At 45.5% G+C, this 18,500-nt stretch overlaps 1 protein-coding gene across 3 annotated transcripts in view; it reads right to left on the bottom strand.

The window, feature by feature from the left end:
- The window catches only part of pias1b (protein inhibitor of activated STAT, 1b), a 192,588-nt gene that overhangs the window by 29,655 nt on the left and 144,433 nt on the right, over positions 1-18,500 (bottom strand). For all 3 annotated transcript variants that reach the window (XM_072470471.1, XM_072470469.1, XM_072470472.1), the window contains 3 exons: positions 17,482-17,572; positions 17,263-17,397; positions 4,697-4,802 (listed from right to left, as the gene is read on the bottom strand). In XM_072470471.1, coding sequence (XP_072326572.1) covers positions 4,697-4,802; positions 17,263-17,397; positions 17,482-17,572 — 332 coding nt within the window. The remainder of the gene's footprint in view (positions 1-4,696; positions 4,803-17,262; positions 17,398-17,481; positions 17,573-18,500) is intronic.

The following is an 18,500-nucleotide window of genomic DNA, read 5'->3' as shown; positions in this document are numbered from 1 at the left end:
AGTCTTGACACCCAGTAAGCCATTCAGTTGTCAAGGTCAATTAGGGATGGGCAATAATTGCTGGCCTTGCCAGTGACAACCACACCCTGTGAATTAATTTCAAATTAGAAATATGAATGTTCGTTTATTTTCCCTTCAGCAGAAACCAGGGAATCAAATCTGGAAGCTGCTGGCCTGCATGGTTTAGTGTCCTAATTAATGCATGGAGCCCACTAGTTTAGAGGAACCAGGCTTTATCTGAATAATCAGAAGTATCCATTGTATAGCTGTAGGTGGGGTTTGCCTGTTTGACAGATACACCAGTGACTTTACTTCAATAAAAGCAGAAAATACTGGACAATCTCAGCAGGTCTGACAGTATCTGTGGAGAGGGAAGGGAGCTAATGTTTCGAGTCTGGATGATTCTTTGTCAAAGCAAGAGAGAACTGGAAATAGGATCAGATTTATACTATTGCGTAGGGGCGGGAGGGGTGGCGTAGTGGGGCCGGACTTTGGTTTGCTACAGTCTGAAAGAGTGAGCATTATGTCTGAATTTCGCCTATATTCCCCATGTTGTCTTTTCCTGCTAGTCCAAGACACCACAAAACTGCCTACATAGGATAAGCCCTATAGGGCGTAGGGGAAATAGGAAGCTTCTGTCTATAAGCAACCCAAGTGACAGGCAATTCTCCTGCTAACTAAACATTGTAGATTACAGCTGCAGATTACTGCAACAAACAGCTCTTGATCAAGAATCTCCCTCGGCCCACCCTCTTTTCTCCTTCTAGACATTAATAGAGATTGCCCCGTACAAAGTCAACTACACTTTTAAAGAAAAAAAAAGGACTGGAAATTAAAGCACTCCAAGTAAAAGGGCTGCTAATGAGGAACAGCCATTGTCTCATTGCTTTCACACCCAGCAGCACTCAGCATTCCAGACCTAGCTGCCAAAAGCATGATGAATTTTTGACAAACATATTGCAGTTGAACAACATTCCGATCCTCCCCTCTGGTGGGAGACGGCAGGGCTGCAGGGTGGATGGAGGCAGGGAAGTGGAGCAGACAGATCAGTAGTTCACCTTTTATCCGAATCTGCCTAAGGGAAGAAACACTTCATTAGCTGGGCATGATTTGCAGTGACTAGCTGCGACAGCACCATTACCCACTACCCTCCCCCCCTCACAATTATTGCGCACAGACAATTTTGGCGGCAGCCCTCCAGATAAAGGCAACAGTATGGCACCTCCCACTCTGGGATCAACTGAAAAGTGTACATCTTCCAAAAAGGTGGATCAAGCAAAATCACCATTTATAGCAACAAATGGGAGACAAATTATGGGTTAACACAGCTTTTACTTACTATAATAAATGGGAAGATTAGAAATTACAGCCAGAGACAGAGACTGCTCGACTATATTCAATGAGCAGGTTTCATTCGATGTCAGGCAAAGTACATTGTGCTGCCTTTGTACTATGCTAAGACTCCCACTAGTGGCACCAAAGCTGGAAACGTAAAGTAACTTAATAGTATTTGATAAGGCCGATATGTTTACTCTTCGGTTTCTGCAGACCACATACCAGCAATGGCCAGCTGGCAGCAACAGCATACGGCTTAACACAATTTACAAATATTAGGACAGCACACTTGAGGGGGAGGGGAGGCGGAAGAGTTCAGACAGAGAATGAGAGAAAAGAGGTGCAGAATGAACACGAAAAAAGCAGCAGCAAAACAAAGCACAGGTCAAAGGGACTTAATTCCTTGTTTGAAGCTAAAAGCTACATTTTTAATTAACTCTTTCCCTAAACATCGAATGGGAAAAATAAATCAATGATCCATGCATAATGAGATAGCTCGAGTGTTTTGATGAATTTTCTATTGAGTTTTTAGATTCAGCTAGGACAGCAGTTGGTATACCACAATCAGATATGGCCCCAATACAAAAGGGGATTCAGGAAGAGAGGAGAACTAACCCCTGCTGGAAACTGCATGTATGAATACTGGAGGAAAACAGACTCAAAGCTCAGTTGTGATGCAGTTGACAGATGGATAAATCTGAAACTTTAAATCTCTCCACCAATGCTGCCAATCGTGCGGACTGTTTCCAGCATTTTCTGGTTTTATAATAACAAGAAATCTAGGTTGAGGTTTCAATTGACCAAACCCACACCTCCATTCTGTCCTAAAGCTCTAGAAGTGATTCTCTAGGGCGGCACTGTAGCACAGTGGTTAGCACTGTTGCTTCATAGCGCCAGGTTGCCAGGCTCGATTCCCGGCTTGGGTCACTGTCTGTGCGGAGACTGCACGTTCTCCCCGTGTCTGCGTGAGTTTCGTCCGGGTGCTCCGGTTTCCTCCCACAAGTCCCGAAAGACGTGCTGTTAGGTAAACTGGACATTCTGAATTCTCCCTCGGTGTACCCGAACAGGTACTGGACTGTGGCGACTAGGGGATTTTCACAGTAACTTCATTGCAGTGTTAATGTAAGCCTACTTGCGAGATTAATAAAGATTTATTTATTTATTTAACTCGCTGTTGAGGCTCAAATGTTAAAATCTGCCCCCTTGGGCAAGGTACCAGATTGATTTGATAGATTGCATTTGTGCAACTGTGGCCCAGCACTTTCAGGAGGAAAACTTTTCAAACGGGAAGATGCACACTACTTACTCTTCGATTTCACAAATTGCTACGTCTCTGACTGGCCTACCACGCAAGAGAAGCAGAGGTAGGGTGTATTGAGCTATCACTTCTTGGATCCAGAATTGTCAAAACCATATTATGAAAGGTGGTGGTTTTGTAAAAACCAAGTACGTGACAAGAGTTTGACTTTTTAAGGCAAGTTGAGCAGACCTGGGGAGTTTGTTGTAAATTCAAACTACAGAGATGATTGCAATGAGTGAATCCACTCATGCATTAAAAAGAATGTAAAGTAGGAAAAACAAGTTTTTAGCAAAAATTAATCAACAATGCCAACAGCTCTGCGTAACTTGATTTAGGGTGCATCTAGATCAAAGTAAAACAGTGCAGTGGAATCCGCTTCGTGGTCATGGGATACAGCACTAAAATAAAACTTGCTAAATATCGGTTTATTAATTGCAGGTTTTCTATCTGATCTTTTTTGAGCTGGAACCTTCATTTCCGTTGAGCAGCAGTGATTGATAATTTCAACAGCTGAACAGTGATTAACTAGATACTCAACCTCCCCCACCGATGTGCTCCCACTATGGTTGCACTCTTAAATGTTACTCCTACTTTTAATTTCAATTTCAGCCCAATCCAGCAAGTTGTGAGCTCTTCAAAGAGCAGAAATCACTTAGCCTGACCAATCAATTAGTGATTGTTTGGGCAATTGGCCAAAATAGCAATAGTTGGATTCTACTGCGACATCAATAGGGTGGATAGAGTCAGCAGCGTAATCATATGCGGAAGAGCAAATGCAATTTTGGTATACCCTAACACAAACATTTCAGAAAGGCAAAGCAGCTTCTCAATTTGGAAAATGTTCAACATGAGTGAGGTCTTCAAATTGGCCTGATTCTAGAAAATGTAACCAGTAATTTTCAGCTTCAATCCCCGGAGTACCCCAACAAGGAGACCAAAACATCCAGGGAAATCTTCCAATGGGTCAGCAAGTTAGGACAGAATACAGAGCATAATGGTCTCAGATTCTGCACTTAACCTCAGCTCGAACACTATATTTCCCCTTTGGCTCAAAAAGGGGGGGGGGGGAGAGAAAAATTCAATCAACTTCTGATCATTATCCATCAGCAAATGCATTTCTGTACACTGGGTGAGGATGGGATTGGTAACAGTTGTGACAATAGCCACAGGCAACTTGGCTATGACAGCCACTCGTTAGTCAAATTGCCTCACAATCTAACCTCACGAGGAAAATTAAAGACACGTGGGGAAGGTTCTGCAGGGTTGCTGTCACCCACAGAACTATCCCCCTCCCCGCCATCAGACTTTCAGAACTGGAATGAAAAGGGCAGCACGGTAGCACAGTGGTTAGCAGTGTTGCTTCACAGCTCCAGGGTCCCAGGTTCGATTCCCGGCTTGGGTCATTGTCTGCATGTTCTCCCAGTGTCTGCGTGGGTTTCCTCCGGGTGCTCCGATTTCCTCCCCCAGTCTAAAGATGTGCAGATCAGGTGGATTGGTCATGCTAAATTGTCCTTAGTGTCAAGAAAACGTTTACTGGGATAGGGTGGAGGTACGGGCTTAAGTGGGGCGCTCTTTCCAAGGGCCGGTGCAGACCCGATGGGCTGAATGGCCTCCTTCTGCACTGTAAATTCTATGATTCTATGTAACCAGTAGGGAAGACGAGAGTATAAATAATTAGAGATACAGGGCAGTGACCTGGGAGAAACAAATTTAGACTTTGATAAGAACCTAAGAAATAGGACAAAATGTAGGTCAGATGACCCTCGAGCTTGCCCCACCAGTAAATGAGATTGTAGTTGATCTTTGCCCTCAATTCCACTTTCTTGCCTGATTCCAATATTCTTTAATTCCCCTAGAGTCAAAACGTGTGACAATAATAAACGTGCGATTGACCAATTCAGCATTTTTAATTATTCAGAAAAAATTCTTTAATATAGTGGTTGAAACCAATACTGAACAGAAAGGAAAGAATGTCATGAACTGCATTGTGGGCTTCGATCACACAAAGAAATTGCCAAATTTGCCTATACAAACATCTACCTGCCCACAAATTGTACATACTTAATGCTCTGGAATGGTCCGGGTTCCTTATTCCTTTTGCCCGCAGTCTTTGAAGCAACACTGCAGAAGACAGCTGTTTTACAAGGTAAACTGCCATGGAATAGTTCTGAAAAAAAATGTGCATGCACGTCAACTATGATAACCAGTTAACTGCATCAATGTTCAAACACATCATCTCCAAACATTGCAGTTAAACCATTTGGTCTCATCATATCTAAATAATCATATCTTCCCATTAAACTACAAATTTGGAGTTTACCTTTTTTTTCTGTACATTAACATTTTAAAACTGTCATGAAAAGACAACAAGCTGGCTTCATAGATTAAATATACCCAATGGTTTTCGTTATCTATATCCAATGATGGAAATGTCATTGTCCCATGTAGTGTTACATCATAGAGAGACGGTTGCAATTTTGATTCCTGCTGTATTCAGCTGACAATATCACAGAATCACAGAAAAATAGAGCAGAAAAGGCCCTTTGGCCCAGCGAGTCTGCACCGCAGCATGAAAGGCACCTGACCTGACAATCTTAACCCCATTTGCCAGCACTTGGCCCATAGCCTCGAATGTTACGACGTGCCAAGTGCTCATCCAGGTACTTTTTAAAGGATGTGAGGCAACCCGCCTCTACCACCCCCCCAGGCAGTACATTCCAGACCGTCACCACCCTCTGGGTAAAAAAAGCTTTTCCTCAAATCCCTCCTGAACCTCCCACCCCTCACCTTTAACTTTTGTCCACCCGTAACCGACTTCAGCGAAGGGGAACAGCTGTTCTGCATCCACCCTGTTCATGCCCCTCATAATCTGGTACACCTCGATCAGGTCGCTTCTTAGTCTTCTCTGCTCCAGCAGAAACAACCCAAGCCTATCCAACCTCTGTTCATAACTAAAATGTTCCATCCCAGGCAACATCATGGTGAAACACCTCTGCACCCCCTCCAGTGCGATATCCTTCCTATAATGTGGCGACCAGAACTGCGCACAGTACTCCAGCTGTGGCCTCAATGTTCTATATAACTCCAACAATAGGATGATTATTATTAACATGACTTCCTTGCTTTTGTAATCTATGCCACGATTGATGTACCATGTGCTTTTTTCACCACCCTACTAACCTGCCCTTCTGCCTTCAGAGATATAATTTACAAACACGCCATGGTCTCTTTGTTCCTCAGGACTCCCAGTGTGGTGACATTCATTGAATATTTCCTTGTCAAATTGCCCCTTCCAAAGTGTAACACGTCAAACTTTTCAGGAATAAATTCCATTTGTCAGATTTTTGCCCATTTGACCATCCCATCTATATCTTCCTGTAACCCAAGTCTCCCAGCCTCACTGTTAACCAGCTGGCCAATCTTTGCGTCACCCGCAAACTTACTATACCTCCCACATATTCATCTAAGTCATTTATATAAATGACGAATAATAGGGTGCCCAGCACAGATCCCTGTGGTATGCCATTGGACACTGACTTCCAGTCACTAAAGCAGCAGTTCATCTTCACCCTGTTTCCGACAGCTTAGCCAGCTTTGAATCCACCTTATCAGGTTCCCCTGTATCCCACGTGCATTTGCCTTCTTTCTAAGTCTCCCATGTGGGATCTTGTCAAATGCTTTGCTGAAATCCATGCAAACTACATCAACTGCAGTACCCTCATCTACACACTTATTCACGTGCTCATAAAATTCAATCAAATTTGTTAGGCATGACCTCCCTTTGACAAAGCCATGCTGACTATCCTGATCAAACTGTGCCTCTCCAAGTGGAGATAGATTCTCTCCGTCAGAATTTTCTCCATTAGTTTCCCCATCATTGACGTGAGACTCACTGGCCTGTAGTTTCCTGGCTTATCTCTACAGCCTTTCTTAAATAGTGGGACCGCATTCGTGATTCCCAGTCCTCTGGCACCTCTCCCGTGGCCAGAGAAGAATTTAAAATTTGGATCAAGGCTCCTGCAATCTCGTCTCTCGCCTACCACAGCAACCTGGGACAAGATTTCTCCACTTTTAAGCCTGCCAACACCTCCAATGCCTTTGTCCCTCCCTATGAAAATTTGCTCAATAACCTCTCAGGCTCTCTGCCAGAGTTCCATCTCTGCCTCCTCAAACTCTTGGGTGAAGACAGATGTGAAATATTAATTTAACACCCTTCCAACGTCCTCTGGCTCCACCCAGATTTCCCTTTTGGTCCCTAATGGGGCCTTCTTTTATCATAGTTATCCTGTTCCCAGTGATATACTTATACAATATCTTGGGGGTTTTCCCTACTTTTATCAGCTAGAGATTTCTCAGCCCCTCTTTGCTCTCCTAATTGATTTCTTAAGCTCCAACCTGCACTTTCTTTACTCCACTAACTTGATTTGCTCCCCTTGTACTTATTAAAAGCCTCTCTCTTCCTTCTCATTGTGTCCTGAATATCTCTGGTCATCCATGGTTCTCTGGACTTGTTACTCCTTCCTATTACCTTGGAAGGAACATGTTGGGCCTGTACCATCCCCATTTCCTCTTTGAACACCCCCCAATGCTCTTCTGTAGATCTCCACACCAGTAACTTGTTCCAATCTAACCTGGCCAGATCCTGCCTTATTTTACTAAAGTCTGCTCTCCCCCAATCTAAGACCTCTTTTTGCAATTTGTCTTTCAAGTAAAGCAACATTTCACTTGCACCTTCTTCAATTTGGTCTACTGTATTCACTGTCCCAATGCTTCTCTATTCTTCTCTACATTGGGGAGACGAAACGCAGACTAGGCATCCCCTTTGCGGAACACCTTCATTCGGCCCATAAGCATGATCCTAATGTTCCGGTTGCTTGCCATTTCAACCCAGCAGCTTGCTATTGTGCCCACATGTCTGTCCTCAGCCTGCTGCAATGCTCCAGTGAAGCCCAATGCAAAGGGGAGGAGCAGCACATCTTCCGATTAGACATATTACAGGCACCAGGACTCAACATTGACAACAAAATCTATAGACTGTAACCTTTCTCCTCCATCTTAACCTTTTTTAGTATATATCCCAAACATTTTTTTGTCCCAATGCAAAACTCTCCTCCCCCAACAGGCCATCTGTCACATTTGTTCTAAAGTTTTTCTATATCTTTGTTGCAATCTCCCCTCGCTCCCACTAATCACTAACCTACTACTCTGTTCCACTCCCTTTAATACAGTACATAATCCAACAAATCTCTCTCTCTCTTTAGCTCTGAAGAGTCAAACCGACTTAAAACGTCATTACAAGTCTACTTCAAACTGATATTAAATGCAGTTCAAATTTACTGATTTAGGTTTTGTTTAAGACATTTCTGAACTGCAGCAGGGGCCCCAAACTTTCCCCGTGTGTGGTGGTTGGGGGGGGGGGGGGAGAGGGCCTTTCAAATAGTGACATACTGAAGGCCCATTACCCAGACTTCTAAAATACCAAAAGCAAAATGTTGGGGATGTTAAAACTCAAAGAGCTGGAATTAGTGAAATACTCAGCAGATCTGGCAGTAATTACAGAATACAAAAAATTCTGGGGACGTATGCCTCACTTCAGAGCGACAGAAAATAATATTGCATATCCCCTCTCCACTCACACCCCCCCCTCCAAGGTCTCGTAGCAAGTATGGATTGCAGCTTGTAAATCCAAGATTTGAAGTAGAAATAAGCATAACTTCCTAAATAAATTGTGTCTCCACTCCATAAAGGGCATTTGCTTGAAAATACAAAGACTTCTGCATGACCAAATTCTTTCAATGGCAAAAGTACGGTCAGATGCAAACGGGATATCCATATCTCAGGCCATATAATTGTATTATAGGCATAATTGCTGTACGGTGCCTCAAGCGTTTACATCAAATTACATGAACTTATTCAAACAGAAATGCAGTACTTTCTTGTTGAACACAGTAGGCCCATGACCAAAATATGGACTTACTGGTTTAGGTAATTAACAAAAAGATGTTTTGATCTAATATGTAATAAAGGGGGACGAGACTTTTGCTTCCCGAAGATCCTAAACATATAGCAAGCGAGATATGGCGCAATTGATTAAGGGCAGTTTGTTGTCTCATTGCTTAAACCAATCAACTTTGAAATTATTTTATCTGAATCTCACATGCACAAGCAGTATCCAAATTTTAGATTCTCAGATTACATCAGTTTTCTCCAAGAACATAGTTTATATTGCATTCAGCAAAACACACTAATACCTGCAGTACAAGGCTTAGTCAAACACCATAGCAGGGATGATCAAAGACAACTTTTGATCTTACTTGACTGAAATTTGCCGCACAGTTATGATAAAAGCTACAGTTAAGCAATCAAAAGTTCACTTTCTGACACAAATTCAAACAGTTGAAGCATGCCATAAACTCTTACCATCACATCTGTCAACAATGTTACTATCTGAGAATAACAGACAGCGCTGAGTTGCAAAGTATACCACCCTAGATCAGACTAGTGTTCTTACATCAACCATGAACAAAAAGATTAAACAAATCAATCCACTCATGGCTTTCACTGCTGAGTAACTGTGCTGCCCACATTATCACCAAAGTTCTCTGCAACCAAGTCCCTCCAGTTTGAAACTGAAATGCTATATTTTCCATTTCCAAGGCACACATATGTTCAGGGCATACTTCGTGCCTAGCTTCAGACACATCTCAGACAGCGGCCTCAACAGAATAAGCACAGGATTTCAATAAATATGTCAAACCAGGAGAGAGGGAGTGAACACACAGCATAGAATTGCATTTGCCAAAAGACTTTCCTTTGGGATTCCATTAAGTAATTTGTATTAATTTTGTGCTACAAGAATATTTTTTTAAATCCAAGTGCTAAAACAGAAACTTGGATTACAAAAATTCATTGTACCCCAAGAATCAATGAGTGGCTAACAAACTCAGCTTGCAGGTGACCTTTATGAAAACGTTTTGCTCACATTGTAATTATTTTCCCTCCACTTCATTTCCACCTGTACTCTTTTTATTTTAAAACTTTGTGCACCTTTCCCTTTAACGACAAAATGCAGGAGACCTAGGACTGCAATCATCTGCCACATGGCTCTCAGGGATAAGGAACAGCACCGAAACCTGGTTAGTCCTTACTTCAGGAATACGCCTGACCTCCACTTAGCATTGCCACATCACCAATTAAGATCGGGTTCAACTTGCAATTTTTGCAAGGAGTTCAAACTCCATCTTTAGGGTAGGTACCATGTTACTGTCACATATGTTTATTTTTTTTTTTTGAAACTATGTTTATTAAGAATTTTTAACAGAATTTTCAACCAAACAAACCCCCCCGTAACAAAAAAGAAAAAACAACTCACCTAGCAAGACATAAATATGGCAAATCAATATGATACAGAACTTTGTACATTGGATTCCTCCCGTACACATCAGTTTTCCGGATAGTTTACGTATTTTCTTGCTCAGATGCCCCCCCGAAGAACCCCCCTTCCCGATCCCTCCCTCTTCTCCTCCCCCCCCCCCCCCCCCCCCCCCGGGTTGCTGCTGCTGTCGACCGAACTCCATCTAACGCTCCGCAAGATGGTCTAGCAACGGTTGCCACTGCCTGGAGAACCCCTGCACAGACCCTCTCAAGGCAAACTTTATCCTTTCCAACCCAAGAAACCCTGAAATATCATTTATCCAGGCTTCCACACTGGGGGGCTTTGCATCCTTCCACACTAACAAGATCCTTCGTCGGGTTACCAGGGACACAAAGGCCAGAATGCCGGCCTCTTTCGCCTCCTACACTCCCGGCTCGTCCGCTACTCCAAATAGTGCTAGCCCCCAGCTTGGCTTGACCCGGACTTTCACCACCTTAGATACTGTTCTCGCAACTCCCCTCCAGAACCCATCCAGTGCCAGGCATGACCAAAACATATGGACATGGTTCGCCGGGCATCCTGAGCACCTCCCACATCTGTCCTCCACCCCAAAGAATCTACTCAGCCTCGCCCCCGTCATATGCGCTCTGTGAACAACCTTAAATTGTATCAGGCTAAGCCTGGCACACGAGGAAGAGGAATTAACCCTACTTAGGGCATCAGCCCACAGACCCTCCTCAATCTCCTCCCCCAGCTCCTCTTCCCATTTACCCTTCAGCTCCTCTACCAAAGCCTCCCCCTCTTCTTTCATCACCTGGTATATCGCTGACACCTTGCCCTCTCCGACCCATACGGCCGAAATCACCCTGTCTTGAATCCCCCGTGCCGGGAGCAGCGGGAATTCCCTCACCTGCCGCCTCACAAACGGCCTCACTTGCATGTACCTGAAGGCATTTCCCGGGGGTAGTCCAAATTTCTCCTCCAGCGCCCAAGCTCGCAAATGTCCCATCGATGAACAGGTCCCCCATTCTTCTAATCCCTGCCCGATGCCAGCTCGGAAACCCCCCGTCCATCCTTCCTAGGACAAACCGGTGGTTATCTCTGATTGGGGACCACACCGAGGCTCCCATAGCACCCGTGTCGTCTCCACTGCCCCGAGATCTTTAGCGTTGCCGCCACCACCGAACTCGTGGTGTACCTTGTCGGCGAGAGCGGCAGCGGTGCCATCACCAGCGCCCCCAGGCTCATTCCTTTGCAGGACGCCATCTCCAATCTCTTCCATGCCGCCCCCTCTCCCTCCATCACCCACTTACGGATCCCAGTAGTAGCCACCCAGATTCGGCAACGCCAGCCCTCCTCTATCTCTGCTACGCTCCAGGAACTCCCTCCTTACCCTCGGGGTCTTACTCGCCCACACAAATCCCATAATGCTCCTGCTTACCCTCTTGAAGGCGGCCTTGGTAATCACAATTGGGATGCATTGGAATACAAAAAGAAACCTCGGGAGGACCACCATTTTAATCGACTGTACCCTACACGCTAGCGAGAGTGGCAACATGTCCCACCTGTTAAAGTCCCCCTCCATCTGTTCCACCAGTCGCGTCAAATTAAGTTTGCGCATTGCCCCCCAGCTCCTATCTACCTGGATCCCCAAGTATCGAAAGCTCCTATCCGCCCTCCTCAACGGTAGGTCGTCTATCCCTCTTCCCTGATCCCCTGGATGCACCACAAAGAGCTCACTCTTTCCCACATTGAGCTTGTAGCCCGATAAGTCTCCAAACTCCCTTAGGGTCTGCATGACCTCAACCATCCCCTCCACTAGATCCGCCACATACAACAACAGGTCATCTACGTACAGCGACACTCGATGCTCCTCTCCCCCTTGAGCCGCCCCCCTCCATTTCCCCGACGCCCTCAACGCCATGGCCAAAGGTTCAATTGCTATTGCAAACATGAGGGGGGGGGGGGGGGGGGGGGGGGGGGCACCCTTGCCTCGTCCCTCGGTACAGCCGGAAATACTCCGACCTCCGCCGGTTCGTGACCACATTCGCCACCGGGGCTTTATACAGGAGCTTAACCCAACTAATAAACCCTCCCCCCGAACCCAAACCTCTTCAATACTTCCCAGAGATACTCCCACTCTACTCGGTCAAAGGCCTTCTCCGCGTCCATAGCTGCCACTATCTCCGCCTCTCCCTCCACTGATGAAATGAAATGAAATGAAAATCGCTTATTGTCACAAGTAGGCTTCAAATGAAGTTACTGTAAAAAGCCCCCAGTCGCCACATTTCAGCGCCTGTTCGGGGAGGCTGTTACGGGAATCGAACCGTGCTGCTGGCCTGCCTTGGTCTGCTTTCAAAGCCAGCGATTTAGCCCTGTGCTAAACAGCCCCTGGCATCATAATCACATTCAGCAGCATCCGCACATTGGTATTTAGCTGCCTGCCCTTTACAAACCCCGTCTGGTCCTCGTGAATCACCCCCGGGACACACAGTCCTCAATCCTCGTAGCTAACACTTTTGCCAGCAACTTAGCATCTACGTTGAGGAGTGAGATCGGCCTATACGACCCACATTGCAGTGGGTCCTTATCCCGCTTCAGGATCAAAGAGATCGTCGCCACCGACATTGTCGAGGGCAGGCCCTCCCTTGCCTCATTGAAAGTCCTGACCAGCAAGGAGGCTAACAGGTCTACATACTTTCTATAGAACTCCACCGGGAACCCATCCGGTCCCGGGGCCTTCCCTGCCTGCATGCTCCCCAGTCCTGTACCCAGCTCCTCCACCCCAATTGGCGCCCCCAAATCAGCCACCTCCTGTTCCTCCACCCTCGGGAACCTCAGTTGGTCCAAGAATCGTCGCAGCCCCTCTTTTCCCCCTGGGGGCTGGGACCTATACAGCTCCTCGTAGAAGGCCTTGAATGCCTCATTCACTTTCACCGCACTCCGCACCCTAGTTCCCCTTCCATCCTTGACTCCACCTATTTCCCTCTCTGCCATCCTCTTACGGAGCTGATGTGCCAGCATCCGGCTCGCCTTCTCCCCATATTCATACATCGCCCCCTGTGCCTTTCTCCACCGTGTCTCTGCCTTCCCTGTGGTCAACAGGTCAAACTCCGTCTGGAGACTTCGCCTCTCCCTGAGTAGTCACTCATCAGGGGCCTCTGCATATCTCCTGTCCACTCTTAAAATCTCCCCCACTAACCTCTCCTTTTCCCTACCCTCTCTCTTCTCCCTACGAGCCCTGATGGAGATTAACTCTCCCCTGACCACCGCCTTCAGCACCTCCCATACTACACCCACCTGCACCTCCCCGTTATCGTTGGCCTCCAGATACCTTTCGATGCACCCCCACACCCTCCCACACACTTCCTCATCTGCTAACAGTCCCACATCCAACCTCCACAGCAGGCGTTGGTCCCTCTCCTCCCCCAGCTCTAATTCCACCCAGTGCGGAGCGTGGTCCGAGACGGATATGGCCGAATACTCCGTTCCCTCCACTTTCGAGATCAATGCTCTGCCCAGAACAAAAAAATCTATCCGGGAGTAGGCCTTGTGTACATGGGGGAAAAAAGAAAATTCCCTGGCCAAAGGCCTGGCAAATCTCCACGGGTCTACTCCCCCCATCTGGTCCATAAACCCCGAGCACCTTGGCCGCAGCCGGCCTCTTTCCAGTCCTGGATCTGGAGCGATCCAGCGCTGGGTTCAGCACCGTGTTGAAGTCTCTCTTTCTTCCCCCCCCCCCCATTAACAAACTTCCTACCTCCAAGTCCGGGGTGCGCCCCAACATACGTTTCATGAATCCAGCGTCATCCCAGTTCGGGGCGTATACATTTACCAATACCACCCCCGTCCCCTGCAACGTACCACTCACCATCACGTACCGGCCTCCGTTATTGACCACTATGTTCTTGGCCTCAAACGACACCCGGTCACAGATGTTTATATAACATAAGAACATGGAGCAGGAGTCGGCCATCTGGCCCCTCGAGCCTGCTCCGCCATTCAATAAGATCATGGCTGATCTTTTTGTGAACTCAGCTCCACTTACCCGCTCACTCACCGTAACCCTTAATTCCTTTACTGTTCAAAAATCTATCTTTGCCTTAAAAACATTCAATTAAGTATCCCCAACTGCTTCACTGGGCAGGGAATTCCACAGATTCACAACCCTTCGGGTGAAGAAGTTTCTCTTCAACTCCGTTCTAAATCTGCTCCCCTTAATTTGAGTCTATGCTCCCTAGTTCTCGTTTCACCCACCAGTGGAAACAATCTCCCTGCTTCTATCTTATCTATTCCCTTCATAATTTTATGTTTTTATAAGATCCTCCCCCATTCTTCTAAATTCCAATGAGTATTGTCCCAGTCTACGCAGTCTTTCCTCATAGGCCAATTCTCTCAATTCCGGAATCAACTTGTGCACCCCCTCCAATGCCAGTACATCCTTTCTCAAGGAAGGAGACCAAAAATGTACACAGTACTCCAGGTGTGGCCTCACCAGCACCCTATGCAGATGCAACATAATCTTCCAGTTTTTAAAACTCCATCCCTCTAGCAATGAATGGCAAAATTCCATTTGCCTTCTTAATTACCTGCCGCACCTGCAAACCAACATTTTGTGATTCATGTACAAGGACATCCAGGTCTCTCTGCACAGCAGCATGCTGCAATTTTTTACCATTTAGATAATAGTCCATTTTGCTGTTATTCCTACCAAAAAGGATGACCTCACATTTACCAACATTGTACTTCATCTGCCAGACCCTTGCCCACTCGAACTATCTATATCCCCCTGCAGATAACTATAATCATCAAGCAATAACTATCCTTTTACTGAAGGAACATTCCTCTCCCATCTTTTCCATAGGTCCTGGCTCAAGTAAGGTTCTACTGGTGCCTCAATTAAGTACTCCATGCGTGCACCTAGACATAGTTTGATACAGTTCTGATATTGACTTGTTGCTCCCACATTTGTAATACGACACTGGATAGCAATTAGGAACGATAACTCAGATGGATTATTTTGTTCCTTGGCCCCAGGCCAAACCTAATGTCCAACTGCTGCTCTGGCTGAAAGAAGCATACTCAGCACATACTGGGAATCGAAGTTGGAGCCCCATCTACGGTTTCCCTGGTTTCTTTCCATACTGGACAATGTAATTATAAAATGAGCTAATGGGGAGCTCACAATCTTTGAAGGGCTTTCACATCCTGCTTCCCCTTGAACAAACCAATATTATGAAATGGCACCAATATTATGAAATGGCACCCGTGTGCCTATTGGGTCATGTTTTTCCTGCATTTTGGGCCAGTTTTCTCTCTACAGCAAGGATACTTGGTGGCCTGAAACTTAAACATTTTTCACAGTATTTTTCACTAGTGGTAGGAACATAAGTCATACTTCAGCCAGTACTTTGTGGTGCTCTTCATTAACCTCTCGAATTTTTGCCATAAGTAGTGGCAAATAAACAACCATTAGTGTCTCACTAGTTATAAAGATCAGAATGCAAGTCAAATTGTTAACTTCCATTACTACATGCTTTTGGTATTATCCGTTGGAAATAGTGTGGAAAATTTATTCATTGAGCTTCGTTGCTATTTTACATACAAATATACAGACAAGGAGCAAGAATCTGCCATTCACCCCTTGAGCCCGCTCCGCCACTTAATAATAACATGGCTGATCTGATAGCAACCTCAAATCTCCATCCCACCTACCCCCAATAACCTATCACCACCTTGTTAATCAAGAATTTATCCAACTCTGCCTTAAAAATGTTCAAAGACTCCGCTTCCACCAGCTTCTCAGGAAGATTTCCAAAGACTCACGATCCTCAGAGCAAAGATTTCTCCTCATCTGCATTTTAAATGGGCACCACCTTATTTTTAAACAGTGACTCCAGTTCTAGATTCTCCCATAAGAGGAAATGTTCTCTCCACATCCACCCTGTCAAGACCACTCAGGATCTTGTATGCTTCAGGCAAGTCACCTTTTATTCTTCGGAACTGCAGTGAATACAACCCTTGCCTTTCCAACATTTCCTCATAAGGCAACCCACCCATTCCAGGTCTTAGTCTGGTAAACCTTTTCTGAAATGGGTCCAACACATTTACATCTTTCCTTAAATAAGACATAGGCATAGAATTTACAGTGCAGGAGGCCATTCGGCCCATCGAATCTGCACCGGCCCTTGGAAAGGGCACCCCACTCAAGCCCACACCTCCACCCCATACCCATAACCCAGCAGTCCCACCAACCCCTTTGAACACTAAGGGCAATTTAGCATGGCCAATCCACCTAACCTGCACGTGTTTGGACTGTGGGAGGAAACAAGAGCGCCCGGAGGAAACCGACGCAGACACGGGGAGAACGTGCAGACTCCGCACAGACAGTGACCCAAGCCAGGAATCGAACCTGGGACCCTGGAGCTGTGAAGCGATAGTGCTAACCACTGTGCTACTGTGCAGCCCAAGGTGACCAACACGACGCACAGTACTCCAGATGTGGTCTCACTAATGCTCCAAATAACTGAAGCATAACTTCCCTACTTTCGTATTCAATTCTCCTTGCAATAAATGATAACATTCTATTAGCTTTCCTAATTGCCTGCTGTACCTGCATTCTAACCTTTTGTGATACATGCACTAAGACACCCAGATCCCACTGCACCGCTCTGCAATCTCTTACCATTTAGATATGTTTCTTTTTTTATTCTTCCTGTCAAAATGGACATTTTCTCACATTTTCCTCAATTTGCCACATCCTTGCCTATTCACTTAACCTATCAATACCTTCTTGAAGTCTCATATACTCTTCACAACTTACTTTCCTACCTTTCAGCAAAGTTGGCAACCACTCCATCCAACACTTTATCCCAAACATTTATATGAATTGTAAACAGTTGCGGTCACAGCACCAATCCCTGTGGCACACCACTTGCCAACCTAAAAACAAATACCCATTTATACCTACTCTCTGTTAGCCAATCAATCTTATATCCACGCAATACGTTATCTCCACAACTTGAGCTTTTATTTTACATAATAAACTTTGATGTGGCACTTTATCAGATGCCTTCTGGCAATCTTAGAACAATAATGTAAGCTGTAAGTTTCAATACAAATGGGCATGACGGAAAAAGACTGAGCACCAGGTTCATTTTAGTTAAACAGAACTAAATTTTAAAAACCAGATGCCTGAACGGTAATGTGTTGTGCTGTTTCAATTCATTTGAGAAGATGAAGAAAAGCTTACTCTTCCGATTTCTGCCGACCATGAAACCACAATAGTGTTTGGCACCGTCGTGGACAATCGGACTAGTGAGGTAATATTGATTGGTCGGCTAGGTCGCTTTGGTTCAACACCATTTTTGGTTGGTGGTAGATAGCCCTAGGATAAAATCAAAAAGTTACTTAATTCTCCTTAAAGAATGAACCAAAAAGATTCTGGAAGATCAATTACTTTAGTACTTACTGGAAGGTTACAAGTTTTTCCATTTACTTTCACACACAGATTTGGGGGGAAATGATCTTCCTGTGGACAACTCGTCTCTGATAAACAAAACCTTGAAAATGAAAAAAAAATGATCCATTACAATCGTCAAATGACCCATTACAAAGCCCCGCTCCAAATGTCAAATGACCCATTACAATGACACGCTCCAAATGTCAATTGACTCATTACAAAGCCCCGCTCCAAACGTCAAATGACCCATTACAAAGCCCCGCTCCAAACGTCAAATGACCCATTACAATGACCCGCTCCAAACGTCAAATGACCTATTACAAAGCCCCGCTCCAAACATCAAATGACCCATTACAAAGCCCCACTCCAAACGTCAAATGACCCGTTACAGAGCCCCGCTCCAAACATCAAATGACCCATTACAAAGCCCCACTCCAAACGTCAAATGACCCGTTACAGAGCCCCGCTCCAAACATCAAATGACCCATTACAAAGCCCCACTCCAAATGTCAAATGACCCATTACAATTACCCGCTCCATACGTTTAACGGGTCCAGCACAAACTTCAAACGATCCAGCACAAACTTCAAACGATCCAGCACAAACTTCAAACGATCTCCAGTAAGTCTGGAGCTACCAGGGCAGGTCAAAAGCTAGGAACCCGACAGCGAGTAACTCACCTCTTGACCCCCCAAAGCCTGTCCACCATAAGGCACAAATCAGGAGTGTAATGGAATACTCTCCAGTTGCCTGGATGAGTGCAGCTTCAACAACACTCAAGAAGCTCGACACCATCCAGGACAAAGTAGCCCGCTTGATTGCTCCTCCTTCCACAAACATTCAAACCTTCCACCACCGACGAGCAGTGGCAGTCGTGTACACCATCTACAAGATGCATTGCAGTAATTCACCAAGGTGCCAAGGCAACACCTTCCAAACCCACGACCACCACCATTTAGAAAGACAAGAGCAGCAGATACCTGCAAACCCCACCATCTGGGGGTTCCCCTTCAAGTCAATCACCACCC

This window comes from Scyliorhinus torazame, chromosome 12 (genome assembly GCF_047496885.1).
Source record: "Scyliorhinus torazame isolate Kashiwa2021f chromosome 12, sScyTor2.1, whole genome shotgun sequence".
Classification (NCBI taxonomy): domain Eukaryota; kingdom Metazoa; phylum Chordata; class Chondrichthyes; order Carcharhiniformes; family Scyliorhinidae; genus Scyliorhinus; species Scyliorhinus torazame.
The sequence above is the reverse complement of the archived record's forward strand: the minus strand, read 5'-3'. Positions and strand labels throughout refer to the sequence as shown.